The 16,536-nt window shown below is 61.5% G+C and overlaps 1 protein-coding gene across 1 annotated transcript in view; it reads right to left on the reverse strand.

Annotated features, from left to right (window-relative positions):
• Positions 1-16,536, reverse strand: part of ELL (elongation factor for RNA polymerase II) — a 48,187-nt gene that overhangs the window by 6,572 nt on the left and 25,079 nt on the right. Inside the window, exons 3-8 of the mRNA XM_068164853.1 lie at positions 14,204-14,325; positions 13,679-13,842; positions 10,450-10,703; positions 6,908-7,032; positions 4,775-4,871; positions 1,617-2,112 (exon numbers count right to left, since the gene is read on the reverse strand). Coding sequence (XP_068020954.1) covers positions 1,617-2,112; positions 4,775-4,871; positions 6,908-7,032; positions 10,450-10,703; positions 13,679-13,842; positions 14,204-14,325 — 1,258 coding nt within the window. The remainder of the gene's footprint in view (positions 1-1,616; positions 2,113-4,774; positions 4,872-6,907; positions 7,033-10,449; positions 10,704-13,678; positions 13,843-14,203; positions 14,326-16,536) is intronic.

A 16,536-nucleotide genomic window follows, 5' to 3' on the forward strand; every position in this document is an offset into this window, starting at 1 on the left:
GCTGGCAGCTCTGGGTGCAGACAAAAGCAGCAGGATCAGCCCCATGCTGCCCTGGTGAAGAAAGGCACAGGAGAAGCTCGATCAGCTGGCTGTGAAAGGTCCAAGCAGCTGCTGACCACATCCTGTTTATGACTGCTCTGAGTCCAGCTCTTCCCTCACACATCAGGGCAGCAGCAGGAACCAGCCCCAGCTCCCACTAATTACCAAGAGCCACTCATTAAAGCTGTTTGGAAAACAAAGCAGAAGTGGGGAAGGATCCAGGACCTTTGGGTGGCTGCAAGGAGCCCTGGCAGAAATGTGCACCAAGAGGGAAGCTGCCTGCATGTCCAGCACCTCCTGAGGCATGGGGAGGGAAACAGCATCCACAGCAAGACCCCTCCCGAGGCAGGGCCCAAGGAGAAGCAGCAGAAGAGGCAGCAGAGCCATGGCTGCCACTGAGCATCAGCAGGGAGCAACCAAAGAGCCTTCTGCAGGTGCTGCAAAGGCTGTGGGGCAGCTGAGAGCTGGCAGCACGTTACCCTCACTGCCCTGGAAAGCTCTTCCCTTGCCAGGAGCTCCACAACTGAGTTCCCACTTCAAGTTTCCTTCCTTTCTGAGCCCAACCCGGATGCTTTTCAGGCATCAAGCAAGGTGAGAGCAGCAATGGGGCAAAGGGAAGCAGATGAGTGCAGCAGCAAACCTGACAAGGGGCTGGGATATTCCCAGGGGAGTGCCCCAAGAAGTGTCCCAAAGGCCAGGAAAGCAGCAGGCAAGGGAAGGGATTGGATTGGCCACCACAGCCTCCAGCTCCACAGAGCAGGCAAAGTGACTCAAGCACTGAGCTGCTGGACAGCATCTTCATCACAGCTCCAGAGCTGAGTCATGGCTGTGTCAGCCCTCAAAGGGGGGACACAAGGAGGCTCCCCCAGCCTGAAGGAGTTGGTTGTGTCCTGCTCTCAGCCTTCGTCACCAGGCTCCCCCTGACTTCCTGAACAGCTTTTGTCACTAACTGCTCCTTATTGAGTCACCAATCAATGCAAGACTCAGCACCTCCCCAGCACCCCCAGCAGCTCTGGGAGCCCCAGCCCCACATGAATGCAGCTCTGAATCCACCAGGGAGAAACTCGACCCAGGCTGAGGCAGCTCCAGCAGCACAGAGGTTACACAGGGAAGGCCTGGGGGGGCTGCAGGCTGGGGGGGCTGCAGGCAGGTCAATACCTCAGGGGGGTGACAGGAGGATGGGGCCAGGCTTTTGTCAGTGGCAGGACAAGGGGCAAAGGGCACAACCTGGAACAGAGCAAGTTCCATCTAAACATGAGGAGGAAGTTCCTCGAGGGTGCAGCAGGCTGCCCAGAGAGGTTGTGGAGTCTCCACCTCTGGAGAGCTTCCAAACCCACCTGGCCATCGTGACCCTGGGCAAGCTGCTCTAGAGGAACCTGCTCTGGAGTGGGGCTGGGACTGGATGACCTCCAGAGGTCCCTTCCAACCCCCCAGGTGCTGGGATCCTGTGGTTCTGTTAACCCCAGGGGCTCTGCAAGTGGCCTCCACTGCTCCCCTCAGGCGTCAAGCGGAGACCACCCACAGCTGGGACCCAGATCTCAGCACAGGCTCAGGAGGACCTCTCAGCCCACACCTACCTGTGACCTGCTCCTGGGGAACACTAACTAAGTCAGCATTTTTTATTACTTCACAGTCCTGCTTCTCCTCTTTGCACTTCTCTTCACTTTTCTTCTCCTTCTTCTCCTTCTCTTTGTCTTTGTGCTTTTTGGACTTCTTCTTGCTTTTGAGGTGCGAGCTGCAGTTGTGTTTGCTCGGCTGGGGACAGTCTGTGGGCAAGGGATGGCTCAGTCTGTCAGCAGCCTCCGGGGTCTCACAGTCTCTGCCGTTGTGAGCTAGGTCGTTGCTGACATCTGAGAGGGGGTCGTGAGGCCTGGGCAGCTCCAGCACCGGCAGGCTGGAGCCGGAGCCGACGGCCTCCGGGAGCGGCGGCGGCAGCGCCGGGGCGGCAGCGTCCTTCCCGTTGGAGGAGTTCAGCTTCCCGTTGAACGTGGGTGGAGTTCTGTGAGCCAGGTGCGAGATCCTGGGCTTCTTGTTGGCCAAGGGATCGATAAACTCCAGGGGCTGGGATCGTTTCTGGGGGGGGAAAGGAGCAGAAAATAATCTCAGGGTCTCCGAGGGCAGTTCCGGGAGGCTACCGCTAGGTGGTGCTGCGGCACCGGAGAACCGGCGACAGCCCCGGGGCGGAGCGCTGCCCCCCCCGAGAGCCGCCACCGACCCCCCCCCCCCCCGGAGAGCCGGCACCGACCCCCCCTGCCCGGAGAGCCGCCACCGACCCCCCCTGCCCGGAGAGCCGCCACCGCCCCCCGCCCCGGAGAGCCGGCACCGCCCCCCGCCCCGGAGAGCCGCCACCGACCCCCCCCCCCGGAGAGCCGGCACCGACCCCCCCCCCGGAGAGCCGGCACCGCCCCCCGCCCCGGAGAGCCGCCACCGACCCCCCCCCCCGGAGAGCCGGCACCGACCCCCCCGCCGGAGAGCCGGCACCGCCCCCCCCCCCCGGAGAGCCGCCACCGACCCCCCTGCCCGGAGAGCCGGCACCGACCCCCCTGCCCGGAGAGCCGGCACCGCCCCCCGCCCCGGAGAGCCGGCACCGACCCCCCCCCCACCCCCCCCCCGGGAGAGCCGCCACCGACCCCCCTGCCCGGAGAGCCGCCACCGACCCCCCCCCCCGGAGAGCCGCCACCGCCCCCCGCCCCGGAGAGCCGGCACCGACCCCCCCCCCACCCCCCCCCCGGGAGAGCCGCCACCGACCCCCCTGCCCGGAGAGCCGCCACCGACCCCCCCCCCCGGAGAGCCGCCACCGCCCCCCGCCCCGGAGAGCCGGCACCGACCCCCCCCCCACCCCCCCCCCGGGAGAGCCGCCACCGACCCCCCTGCCCGGAGAGCCGCCACCGACCCCCCCCCCCGGAGAGCCGCCACCGCCCCCCGCCCCGGAGAGCCGGCACCGACCCCCCCCCCACCCCCCCCCCGGGAGAGCCGCCACCGACCCCCCTGCCCGGAGAGCCGCCACCGACCCCCCCCCCCGGAGAGCCGGCACCGACCCCCCCCCAGCTCACAGGCCCACCCGCTCCTCCAGAGGCTGATGCATCCTAAGCTCTCCCAGGCAAGCCCCAGCAGCTGCTCTGCAGCCATGGCTTGCTGGGAGAGCTCTGGAAGCTCAGCATCACAGGCAGGCTGGAAGGAACTTCAGGAGACTTCCCCCTCCCCCTGCAGCAGCCACCTGAAGCAGCTCCGGTGTGCCCACAGCTCCCAGGGTGCAGGAGAGGCCGGGGCACCGTGAAGGAGCCATCTGCCAGCCAGCAGGATGGAGTCAGAACCACTGCTGCTGGCCCCAGCTGAGCCAAGCTGCCCTTGGGCAGCCCTCGGCGCAGCGCTGGGTGCCTGCCCTGGCAGCACAGGGCTGCAGGAACGCTGAGGAAAGGTTACTGAGTGCCCAGAGGAAAACAAAGGGCAGCCCTGGCTGTTTGCTTTGGGTGTTTGGTTGTTTTCTTTGTGTCTCGGGCAGGGCTGCCATGTGCTGCCCACTGGACGCTGGCCTGCTGCAGGAGGGCTGCTGGGTGCTTGGCTTTGCCAGGGAGCTGCCAGTTTGCTCTTTCTCCTCAGCTCTCATTTCTTTTTGCTGGCTTTGGGGGGAGTCTCAAGGACACTGTGGCAGTGCTAGGGCAATTCTGAAGAGGAGCAGGAGCTGCTCATGGGGGCAAGGGCAGCTCAACCTGCTCTGCAACCTCCCCACCTGCCCTGTCCCTCTCCAGGGCAGGAGCAGGGCTAAGAGCTGCCAACTTCAACCATCCTCTGAGAGACACCAAAGTGCAGCTGATCTGCTTCAGAGTCAGGTTAAGCAAGCCCAAGCCAGGCTCTCAGCAGCACTGTGCCCTATGAGCTGCACCAGCAGGGATCATTCTTTGTTCTCCAGGAACCTGCCCACAGCAGGGCTGGGCTTTAGCTCCCTGGCAGGCAGGCTGCAGGGCCCTGGGTCTCAGCAGCAGCTCTGCCTGCTCCTCGCTGCAGAGAGCTCCTGACTTCTGTTCCCTGCTCATACTCTTTGCCACTAATCCTCGGGGTGTCTGTCCAGACAAGCAGGCATTACACATTCCACTGGCAGGAGGAGGATAAATCCTCAACTTGTCTGGGCTGCCCCAGAGCAGGGGGGAGCTGGCATTGCACAACCCAGCAGGGAACGGCTGCTGAGGCACCAGGGGGAGCGGGACCAGCGCTGCTCCTTCCCAGGGCACTGCCGTGGCAAACCAGGCCCCACAGCCTCCTGACAGCTCCATGAGCTGGCACCCCCAGCAAACCCAAGAGCAGCCCAACCTGCCCCTGATCTGGCACAGCAATTAGGCTGCCAAAGGTCAAGGTTTTTAATAACTCAGCTGTGTTTGGGAGCTGCTTATTACTGCCTCCTGCCACTCAGTTATTAGCAGTGAGTAAAGCAGCAGCTCCCTGCCCTGCAACTCCAACAGGCATCCAGCTGGATGCACCAGGAGTGTGGCCAGCAAGGCAAAGGGAGGGTCTCCCCCTTCTCTGCTCTGCCCCAGTGAGGCCACATCTGCAGCACTGGGTCTAGCTCTGATCTCCCCAGGTCCAAAGAGACAGAGAACTGCTGGAGAGAGTCCAGTGGGCAGCAGCTGAGGGGCCTGGAGCAGCTCTGGGAGGGGCAAAGGCTGAGAGCCCTGGGGCCGAGAGCCTGGAGCAGAGCAGCCCCAGGGGGGACCTGGCTGCTCCCTCTCCAACCACCCACCTGAGGAGGGGAGCTGGAGTTCAGGTTGTCTTTTGGTGGGCTCAGGGAAGGAGCTTCTCCTTGAAATCCACTGCTGTTCTGGGGCTGGCAGAGCTTCCTGCAAGACAGAATTGAGGGCAGCTCAGCTCTGGGCCTGCCAACTGATGCCACTCCAAACCTCCCTGCAGGCCAGAAGAGCCTCTGGGGCTGCCATGCTGACTGCCTGAAGGTGCCCTGGGAGCAGCTGGGTCAGGCACTGACAGTTTCCATCTCTGACAAAATACAGGAAGGAGAAACTACTACAGGAAACCATCAACCACCAGCCCATGGCAGCTGCTTCTGGCTCCTGGCCCCAGGGCTTCTGCTGTCTGTGAATGGAGGCAGCACCCTGCAGGGCCTCTGCTGGGGCTGGGGGTGCAGGGAGGATTCCCTGCCGAGGATGGAACTTCCTGACAGCTTTACCTCTTTCCTCTTGAGTAGCTGCCATGAGCATTGCACCAAAGGAGTGACAGCCTCAGGCATGCAGTCCAGGGCTCAGAGCTGGCACTGAGCTTCAGGGTGTTTGTGTTTAGTTCTAGCCCCTTGCTGCTGGCTGAGGCACAGCTCAGTGAGCACTCCTGAGTGGTTTCTGCTGAGCTGGCCTCAGCTACCATCGACTTCAGGATGCAAGCACACTGCACAGGAGCTGGAGCCCAAGCTCAGACGTTGAGGAATGACTTCTCCCACTCCTCAGCATCATTAAACCAACATGCTCCAGGAAGGGCAGCAGCAGCAGCCCCCCTGGGGCCAGGAAAGGCAGGATTCCACCAGGCTTTCATTCAGAGCCTCCCAAGAACAGCTTTGAGCTGCACCATGCAAGGCTGTGCTGCTCTGCTCTGTCTGCAGAGCTCCCTGCCAAGCCCCCTCTGTGCTGGGATGCTGAGATCTCCTGAGATGCTCATCCTGGACCTCAGACAAGTGAGTGAGAGAGGACAACTCTCAAGCAGCAGCAGGGTGGAAATCACAACCTGAGGAACAGAGAGAGCCAGCCCCAGCTGGGCACTGCCTCCCAGGGCTCTAAGGGCTGCAGATGTGCTGATTACTGCCTCCAGTGAACCATCCAGTGGCAGCCAGGCCTGCAGACCAGGAGGACCCTGAACAATTGGCTGGATCCAGGCAGCACTGCCAGGCCCAAGCCTGGGGCCTGCCCTCAGCCTCTTCCTCCTGCCCTCACCCCTGCCTGCTTTTTCCATTTTGCAGCCTCATTACCTGCACTGGCCTGAGCAGGGCTTTGTTTGTACAGTTGAATACATCCTTTCCAAGGTCTATTTATAGGCCTCCACATAACTGAATGCCACAATTCCAGAAGAAAAAGCAGCCCCCCCTGGCTTTCCATGGGCAGAGATGTGCTGCCTGTGAAAGGCCCCAGGAGTGCAGGGCAGCTGTACTTTTCCATCTCATTAGAGCCCACCAGCAAGGCCATTTAAACCAGTTGGGTTTGCTTTAGAATGCTCCAAGTGCAAGTTTCTGTTGGTTTAACAGAGTCATCTCCAAGCCAATTGTGCTTTCAAAGGGTGGAAGCTGCTCCAACAGAGCAGGCTCCACCTCATCCTGAGCAGCAGTGCAAGAAAGTAAGCCTCAGAAACAAGGCAGCTGCAGGACAAAACCTGTGCCAAGCCAGGTACCCTCAAGAGCAGAATCCTCCCCCAGGAGCCTGGGAGGTGCACTGCTGCCTGCCAGCCAAAGCTCCACCTAAGCAAATCCATCTGTGGGTGGAAGAGGTCTTCAGCCATGGGACCAAGCCATGAGCTCAGCTCTGCAGGGGCTGCCTGCAGGGAGGGGCAGCAGCACAGGTAGCCCCTGGACAGTGAGGATCATGCTCTGCTTGCCAGGAACAAACCACCATCAGATCAGCTTCCAGCTGGAACAGCTCTTGCTCCCCACCCAGGTTTCTCCCCTGGCTGTTCCTATGAGCTGAAGTCAACCTAAGACCCCCTGAAGAGTGCATCCACTTTGACAGCCAAGTGGAGCCAACCTCTGCAGCTGCCTGGATGACAACCAGGCCTGCTCGGTGCTCAGGCAGCTCAGCTGACCACAGCTCTGCCAACTTAGTGACCCTGATGCACAGCAGCTCGGCCTGGCCCAGTGCCTCCCAGCTCCAGGGGCAGTAATTACCGGACCAGGATCCTCTTCAGCAGCTGCTGGTCCCCCTCTGAGTAGCCAGGCCAGTCCTTCTGCACCTCCTTGTAGACACAATCCTTCAGGGTGAAAGTGCTGTCCTTGGCACTCAGATTTGCCACCTGAAACAAAAGGCAGTTGCAAAGCCCCAGCTGTGGGGGTTGCTTTATCTCACTCCCACCAAAGGAGGTCGAAGCTGCAGGCAGAGCCTCAGCACCCCGCAGCAGCTGTGGGGTGAGGGAGCAGGGAGAGGCTTTCAGCTTCCTCTCCTAATTATTTAGGTGATTTACTCCAACTGGGCCTTGCCTTTTGCCTTCTCACTGCCAGACTTTGAGGTTCCAAAGCACATCCAGTTTGCTGGGCAACCAGGCATATCTAAGCAGATTATTCAGCTTGGATAGTCTGGAAGGGTACAAGATCAGCTCATGGAAATACCTGGAAATGAAGCCTGATGGGAACAGGCAGCTCTCCCTTATCACACCTGTGCCCCAGCTCAGGAGCAGTTGGAGCTGACAGGGCAGCTCTCGTGGCCACAGCTTAGTTAACAATTGCCTGCAGATAACTTCTCAGGCAGGAGCCAGCAGGGCAGGCAGCAGACAGAGGCCTTCCCCAGGAGCTGGGAAGGCAATGCCTGGGGGGCACTGCCCAGGGAAGGCTGCAGATCGCCCCTGCCCCTCAGTGCACCACCAGCAGCAGCTGCACCTCACAGAGGACAACTTCTGAGGACTACTTGAGGGCAAGAACCAAACCTGTGACTGCCAGCTTGTAACCCAGGGTTCACACAGCAGAGCTCTGCACCCTGCTGCTGTGCTGCAGGCAGCCCTTGCAGGAGGAACTCTCTGACATCTGAGCCCCTCCCATGCTGTGCAGCCTCCCCCCCAGCCCTGCCTGGTGCCTGCACAGGTAGGAAACGCTGCTGGGTCCGGCAGGGCTGTGTCAGGATGGAAACAGCTTGGCCAGAGTTATCTCACAGCTCAGCTGGAAGGTTAACTGCTGGCTGCTGGTTACACATCTGAGGAGGTGGTAGCACAGCCCCAAACCCCCACAGCCCTTCCTGGGGGACTGCAGAGTGCTGCAGGCTTGGAAGGAAAAGGCAGATGGAGCAGAGGGGGCAAAAGCTGTACCTGCAGCCAGGCTGAGAGCCTGCAGAGCCCAAATCCCTGCTTCAGCTGCTCAGCCTGGCTGCTGGGTTGCACCTGAGCCACCAGAGGTTTGGGAGGTGCTGGGGACCTGTTCCATGCTGCTCTCCATGGCTCAGGAGATGTCCTGCCTGTGGGCTCCTGGTGCCCACACAGCACTGAGAGCCTCACAAAGGCAAGGGAAGCAGTGAGGCCTCTGGAATTCACTGAAGATGCTGCTGAGTTTGTTTGCTTCAGGGAGACCACAGCCTAGCATTAAACCCCAATGGACTGAACAGCAGAAGGCTGCAGAGCTGACAAGGCAAAGCTCTCCTGATAGGTGGAAAAGAGCAGCTCAGTTATCAGCTTACATGACCAACACTTTGTTTTCCCTTCCAGCTCTGTCAGCTTTCCAAAAGCCTGAGCCAAAACACAAGGAGAATTTGAGCTGTGTTTTACACTCAGAGATCCTGGTAAACAGCCCCAGGAGACAAAAGCCAAACCAGGTTTGCTCTTTGAGAAGCTCTCAGAGGCTCTCCTGCTCCTGCTGCCTCCCAGGGCCGGGGCTCCACCACCACCTGGCTTTGCCCTGCTCAGAGGCTGAGGGCTGCTGCCTCCTTGCTCTGCTGGTGTGGGACTCTGCAGAGCTCCACCCCAAACCTCCCCAGAATAGAAGCCTTGCAAAATGAGGCAAAAAGGGCAGCAGGAACAGAGAGTCCTGAGAGAGCAGGGAGAGCACAACGAGACCCACACCTCGCTGTGCTCAGCCAGGCAGCCCTCCCAGCCTGCAGTTTTTAGCTTATCTGTGTCTGCCTGTGGATGGGAACCCAGCTAGGGCTGGAGGGGAGATTAAGTTGATGAGCAACACATTTACAGTCAGAGAGTCAGCATCCAGCCCAGGCAGCTGCCCATGGCCATGCCAAACACCTCCCCTGCCTGCTAGCACTTGGGGGGGCAGTGGCAGCAGAGTGCTCAGCAGCAGCACTCCTGGAGTTAAATCTATTTATGGCATCCAACAGGGTGCTCCAAGGAGCTCTGGCACTGCCAGGAAATGCAGGGCTCCAGGATGGAAACCTAGGGAAGGAGCAAGCAGTGCCAGCCAGAGCTCCATTTTCAGCATGACCTGCCCTGTGCCTGTGGGCAAGGCAGCTCCTCACTGCCTGCTCTGCAGCCAGGGAAAGGAGGGAAGGAAAACAACCCCCAGCCAGCAGAGTGCAGCTGCAGCACTTCAGTAAATCCCCATGGCTGTGTTTGCCCTCAGAGCAATAAAAGGTATTTGCTGCAGCTCCTAAAATGGCAGCAGCAGCCTGGTGCCAAGTGCCAAGGCCTGCTTCAGCTGGCAGCCAGCTCTCACCCTGACACAGGAGGGATCTGCTGCTCTGCAGGGAGCTGCTGCATCTTCACACCTGCCCAGCTGCACCTCTGAGCAGGGAGGGCATGGGGCTGAGCACCAGGGGGAAGGCTGAGTGGGGAGGGACAGGGTTTCACCTGCACTGGCTCTGCACTGGGTGCCTGCTGCTCCCTGCCCCTGGTAACCAAACTGGAGAGATTCTGAGATGCACAGAATGGGCTGGGCTGGAAGGGACCTTACAGACTGTCCAGCTCCAAGCCCCTGCCATGGGCAGGGACCCCTCCCCCCAGCCCAGGCTGCTCAAGGCCTCACCCAGCCTGGCCTTGAACCCCTCCAGGGAGGGGGCAGCCACAGCCTCCCTGGGCAGCCTGTGCCAGGGGCTCCCCAGCCTCACTGGATTTTGTAGGAAGATTTTGCATCCACCACCCAGGGATGAGACACAAGTGAAGGTTTCTCAGGCTGAAGCATCCCAGGAGTTAATAACCCAGCACACAGGGCTGTCAGATGGAAACCTCACCTTCCAAGCCCCCCCTCTGTAGGTGAGAGCAGACCCTCTGTCAGAGGAGTCCCAGAGTGCCTCAAGAGGTTCCTTTGTGTCCATGTCAATGAAAGTGGTCAGTTTACAGGCTGGATTCCAGGACCTTCCAGGTCTTTACCACCCAGAGCAACTCTGTGGAATCAAGCAGCCTGGGGAGCCTCTGTTGGAGGCTTCTCCTCACAGCTAACAAAGTGTCCCTCTGAAGTGACTCAACAGGCTCCTGTCTGTCCATGTCAATGGAGAGAGAGGTTCAGAGGCTCTAACACCTCAGAGCTGCAGAGCCTCTGTCAGGTAACTCCAGCCAGCAGTGCTCCTCTAGAGGACTGACCTGCTGCACTGCAGCTCAGCTGCCCAGCCCAAAGCCAGGAGTCCTCAGCAGCAGCTTCTGCTGCCTCTAGCAGGAGGGCAATGTGGATGCTGAGCTGCTGCTGGGCACTGCCCTCCTGGAGCTGGGCTCAGGCACACAGGGCTCAGGCACACAGGGCAGGTCCAGACTCACCCCAGGGAGGACGCTGCCCTTCAGGGTACAAACCTGCTGCAGAAGGCTGTCCAGCAAATCCTTGTCCTGCTGAGAGAGTCCATCCTTCTGCAGTCTGAGAATAAGTTCAGGTTTCTTGTAAGGCTTTAGTGCCAGTAAGTGCACAACCCTGTCCTTGAAGGGTCTCTGGGATATGGCACTGTTGCCTCTCTTTATTGCACTGGCCAGGTTGACCGGCGTCGGGCGCTTCCGGGAGGGCACCGCGTCCGAGGCGCCCGGCGCAGGCTTCCGCACCTGAACCTTCTTGCCTGCGGGGAGAGGAGGGCAGAGAGCTGCAGCAGGCACCCTGCAGAGGCCACTGGGCTGTCAGCACGCAGAGGGAGTGCAGCAGAGCGTGTGAAGTGCCAGGGGGTGACAAGGAAGGACAAACACAAGCAGCGGAGCCCCTTGAGCCTGATCGCTGCTGACAGGCTCGGAGCGAGTAAACAGCAACCCCGGGCCCTGGAAACCTGAGCGCTGCTGGCCACAGGCCCCACATAAAGCCCTCTTTGTCTGCCAGCTTTTCAGCTCTCCCCAGCCCATGAATCCCCACAGCTCAGCTAACCATTCCTTCCCCTCCCTGGGAGAGGGAAGTTCTGCATTATTACGGAGAGGAGACAAAATATGGAGTGGAGAGCCCAGAAGTGGTCCAGGAGCAGCTCCCTGCTGCTGAGCTCAGCAAAAGCTCTCCCCCAGCAGATGTTTCTCCTTTCAGAACAATGGCAACTGTATGGGGCTGGGTCCAGCTCCCCTCCCCCCACCGAGCAGGCCCAGCTGAGCAGGGTCTAGCATGGCCCACGGCCTATTCATCAGCGTGCTGCCTGCTCTGGTGGGACAGCCTCCTCCAGCCACAGCTACACACAGGAGAGCACAAAGCTCATCCCAAGCCCTCAGAAACAGCTTCCTCCACTCCTTCCCAGCGTGGCTCCTGGTTCCTGACAGCATCAGGCAAGGATCCACCTCTCCCACTCCTGAGGAGCAGCTGGAAGCGGAGTCCTGCCCGAGTCCCACCTCGCTCCCAGCACAAACCAAAGGGCTGCAGGGCTTGGGCCAGGGGCAGGTTCCTGCTCCCAAAGGCAAACCCAGCATCTGGACAGGAATGAATGTGCAGGGTCCAAGGTCTAAGCCCTGCAGAAGCAATCAATAATCAGCCTGGTTCAAGACAGTGCCCTTCAGCAGGACAAACAGCACCCAGCAGTCACTGTGGGCTCCAGAGGCTGCTCCCAGCAGGGCAGACCTGCAGTGCTAGGAAGCAACTGAGTCATCTGCAGATACTGTGCTGGGCTGCATGCTTGTGCCACTGACATGCAGATTGCACAACAGGCTCCACTTCCTGCCTGCTCCTTAGGCAGCAGGCCGCTGGGAGCCAGCCCAGCCCGGGCAGGAGGCAGCAAAACAACAGCTCAGGCACACAGCAGCCCCAGCAGGCAGAGCTCAGCTGCACTGGGCTGCCAGAAGTGGGACAAGAGAAGATCTCTCAGCTTCCCAGACCTGCTTTAACTCTTCCAGCAGGGCAGGGACAGCAGATACCACCCTGGGCCATTTCTGCTTGAGGTGGAGCCCAAAGGAGCACCGAGAGCAAAAGCAGAAGCTAGGGGAAGGCAGAACAGGAGGTGCCTCAAACGACTGCAGCCTGAACAGCCAGAGCTGCCCAGCCCCAGAGCTGCCCAGCCCCAGAGCTGCCCAGCCCCAGAGCTGGGGTGTGAGCAACACACAGCCCCTGCTGACAGGGCAGCTACCCACACACAGCCCTGCAGGTGCTGCTGGCCACCTCCCCTGCTCTGCTGCTCTCCAGTTTCAACATTTCATAGCATTTCTCCCACATCTGAGCTGCCTGCAGCAGCTCCACTGAGGCTGAAGTGCTGAGCTGGGGCTCTGATGGCAAGGTGAGCCCCAAGCCTCTCCCTGCAGCCAGCAGCTGATGCTGCTGGGGCTGGCACTGCCAGCCTGCACAGCCCACCAGGGAACTGTCCTTGCCCAGCTCCTTCCCTTTGCAGCAGTCTCTCAACCCTGGCTGCTCACCTGCACAGCACAGCCCCCCCAGGCCTCAGCTCCCCCAGGCCTCAGCCCCCCCAGGCCTCAGCCCCCCCAGGCCTCAGCCCCCCCAGGCCTCAGCCCCAGCCCAGAGCTGGGAATCTTCCTGCAGGAGCACTCTGACATCCCAGGCTCTGCTCCATCTTTCCAGGAAGCTTCTCCCTCAGCTGCTCCCCAGCTCCATCCCCTTACTGTAATGCTCTCAGAGAGAGGCTAAACAAAACCACCCCCAGCCTACAGGAAATCAATGAATTTCCTTCCTGATTGCTATCTGACTTCTCAGCTCTGAGCACTTGGCCATGGAACAATGAGTCAGGGGCAGCTCTGCACTGTGCCACTCACCACCGGGCTCAGACATCCTCTGAGCAGGGGCTGGCAGAGCTGCCCCCAGGAGACACCCCCCAGGGCCCTGCTTGATGTTTGTGGCCCTGGTTTGTGACCAGCCTGGGGTTATGCAGGGACTTGAGCCCCAAGCCAGGTCTCTGCAGGCTCCTGCTGGAGCCCACAGCTGTTTGCCATGGCTTTGTTTCCCTCCCTTGTCACAGCACAGGGCCCTGCTACCTGCCCCCCCGATGCTGTTCTGGTCTCACTCCCCAGCGCTGTGACAGCCACCGAGGGCCACCTGAGCTGACCCCACAGGAACTGCTGCTGCAGCAGCGTCCCCAGGCGCCAGGAGAGTGACCACTGCCCACAGAGCCCCCAGGGACCAGCCCAGGGACCAGCCCAGGGACCAGCCCAGGGACCAGGGCGAGGGTGGAGGCCAGGAAGGAGGCACCGGAGGAGCACCCTGGCAGGTCAGGCATCCAGAGGGAGCCACCAGCTGCTTCCTCAAGCCTCTCCTGGCCAGGCAGAGGCCAGGCTGTGACCCCAGAGGTGGTGTGCACCCCCCCCAGCCTGGTGCTGCCCCCCCAGGCACTGCCCCCCAGCCCCTGCCCCCAGCACCCCCCAGGCCTACCCAGCCCCTGCCCCCAGCCCCTGCCCTACCCAGGTATCTGCCCCCCAGCCCCTGCCCCCAGCCCCTGCCCCCAGCCCTACCCAGGCCCTGCCCCCAGCCCCTGCCCCAGCCCCTGCCCCCAGCCCTACCCAGGTATCTGCTCCCCAGCCCCTGCCCCCTGCCCCCAGCCCCTGCCCCCAGCCCTACCCAGGCCCTGCCCCCAGCCCCTGCCCCCAGCCCCTGCCCCCTGCCCCCAGCCCCTGCCCCCTGCCCTACCCAGGTATCTGCCGCCGGGCTTGATGACGATGGCGCTGCGGCTGCGCGTCTCCTCCTCGGCCTGCGCCATGCTCTGCCTCGCCTTCTGGTAGGAGTCGTCGGTGGCACACACGGTGATCTTGTCCTGGATGCTGCCCAGGCAGTCCAGGTGGATGTTGCCATTGCTGCAAGAGGAATGCAAACAGGGCCTGGGGGACAGGGCCGGAGCAAGCGGCCTGAGGCTGCCCAGGGGAGGCTCAGGGTGGACACCAGAAGAAACTTCACTGGGAGGGTTCTGAAGGCCTGGCACAGGCTGCCCAGGGGGGTGGCTGAGTGCCTATTCCTGGAGGGGTTTCCAAGGGGCAGAGCTGTGGTGCTGAGGGCCAGGGTTCAGCCCCAGCCCTGGCAGAGCCTGAGAGGCTGGAGAGGACCTTCGGTGCCTCGCTGTGACTCGGAGCCGCGCTGGGGTTTGCAGGGCACAGACTACAGGAGAGAAGGTAAGCAGCGGAAGCCAAGGGGCTGGGTGCCCTCTGCTGCCCCACTCACCTAGAGACATACTGCTGGATGCAGTCAAAGCTGCCCTGGGGGCTGTCCTTGCCGATGTTGGACAGGTAGAAGGTGAAGGTCCTCACTTCCGAGGGTCGGTCAGGCCTGGGGATGGCGATGTGCTGCGGGCGGGAGGGGAAGGTTGGCGCCTCGGGCACTCCAGCACCGGGGGCACCCTTCTGGCAGGCACCCTGGGCTGAGCCACCCTGCAGCCTGAGGCTCTGGGACTGCTGCCCAGGGGAGTGTGAGGAGCGAAGAGCTGCCTGGAGGTTTCAGCTTAGCAAAGAGCTGCCCCGTGTGGGGCCCAGATAAGGTGCCAGAGGGGGCCGGCTGTGCACGGCAGCTGCAGACACAGCAGTGCCTGCAGCAGGGCAGAGATCTGAGCTGGCAGCTTGCTGCCTCCCAAAGCACAGCCCAGCATCATCTTGTTCTAGCAATCTGACCCAGGTCTGGAGATTCAGGCCCAGCCCTGCTGGCCCTGCTTGGATCCAACTCCCAGCACTGCAGGATGGCTCCTTGGGCATCAGTGACCAGCAGGCAGCCCCAGCAGGGACAGGCAGGGCTCCCCCCGGCCAGAGGCTCTCATTCCACGAGGAGACTCCAGGGCTCAGCAGGGCTGACACTGCTGCTAGGTTCAGGACTTGCCCAAGCACTAAGGGTGCTCCCAGACTCCACTGCCCTGCTCCCCCTCTGCCCTGGGGGTCCAGCCCCAGCCCCAGCCCCACTCCCACGCCAGTGCTGCACATGAAGCTGGCTCAAGCAGCAGCAGCTTCAACCTATTTTCAGCTCCACCATGCAGATTTGTGTTTACCCAAACTGCCACATCTAGGCCCAAAATCCTCCCTCCTGCTAACCAGCCTGGGGCAGCCACACACCCAGGCTCCAGAGAGGCTCTCTGCTGGCACTGAGGCTTTCTAGGTGGTTTGCAGCAGGCTGGGGCAGCAGCTCTGAGCCACTCTGACCACAGAGACCTTCTGGGAGGAGGCAGGCAAGGCCTGAGTGAGCTGTGCTGAAGGCCTGCAGCAGGGCCCAGCCACGCTCCATGAAGGCCAGAAACCCTCCAGAGGTCCCTCCCAAGCATTCCATGAAGGCATCCAGAGCTGTGGAGGGCAAGTTCCCCCCGGGCAGAGCTGGGGGCACCCAGCAGCCCTGCCCTGTTATCTGCTCGGCCAAGCGCCTGCTGCGGCCTTGAGCCCTAATCTGCCCCAGCACCCTCTGCCCCCACCCACCCCCCAGAGTTATCTCCTGCTTCCTGAGCAGGCTGAGAGGCTGCACCAAGCTGTGTCAGCAGCAGGCTGTGGGCATTCTGCAGCTGGCACCACTCACCCATGGCTCACCCTGCCGGGAGGAGGGCACCGAGGGAGAGGCAACCAGGCAGCAGCTGCTGCTGGGAAGACAAAGCCCAGAGGATGTCCCCAGCTCAGACACTCAGACACCAAAATAACTCCAGCTCCTGCTTCACCCTCGTGGAGGCCTCGATCCAGGCCCTGCTGGGCAGCTCCTGCAGAGGCTGGAAGCTGAGGCAGGAGCCAGCTGCAACCTGGCCCTTATCTGGGAAGTATTTTTAGCTGCAGCAGGAGGCTCCTCCAGCACCACACCAGCCAGCTGCTGGGGGGCAGCCCTAGCTCTGGTGCTGAGCATGACACCAGAAACCACAGACACCTAAAAATACCTGGAGTGCAGATGTGCCTCCTGGGGGGGTGCTGAGGGGCTCCTTGTGGTTTGACTTTGGTTTTTTGCTTTCCAGAAACTCTGTGCACAGCTCACTGAGCAGCAGCTTCAGCCTCCCCTGGGGACAGCTGCAGGAGCTCACCCCAGCAACCAGGGGCAGATGTCCTGGTTTCAGTCAGCTCAGGCTCAGGCTCTGCTCCCAGCAGAGCTGCACTCAACTCCAGGCACTCAGCACCTGGGGGGTTTCCCCCTGCCCAGCTCAGCTCTTTCCCTGCTCCCCCAGCAGGCCTCTGCTGCCTCAGCCCAGCTGAAGCTCCATTTCTGCCCAGGCTTCACCCAAGAGGAGCAGCTCCAGCCCCTCCTGCACAGCTCTGCCCCCACCAACTGCACAGCACTTTGCTACTCAAGCTCTCAAGGTAATGCCCTGCTGGTGCTGGGCTGCTGGCTGGGCTGAGGTGGGACACAGGCTGGCACCAGGCTGCACTCAGTCTCAAAGGCCTCTTCCAGCTTGAACAGTTCTGGGTCCATGCCAAGTGCCCCAGAGCTCAGTGCCAGCAGGAGCTGCCCCTCTGAAGCTGCTGAACTGCCACAGCTCAGGCCTGAGAACTCCTCTGCAGGGGGAGCACAGCAGCTGAGGGCAGCCCTGTCTGAAGCTGTGGTGA

Source organism: Melanerpes formicivorus, unplaced genomic scaffold, assembly GCF_026170545.1.
Source record: "Melanerpes formicivorus ecotype bairdi unplaced genomic scaffold, bMelFor1.0.p_v2 SCAF_83, whole genome shotgun sequence".
Taxonomy (NCBI): domain Eukaryota; kingdom Metazoa; phylum Chordata; class Aves; order Piciformes; family Picidae; genus Melanerpes; species Melanerpes formicivorus.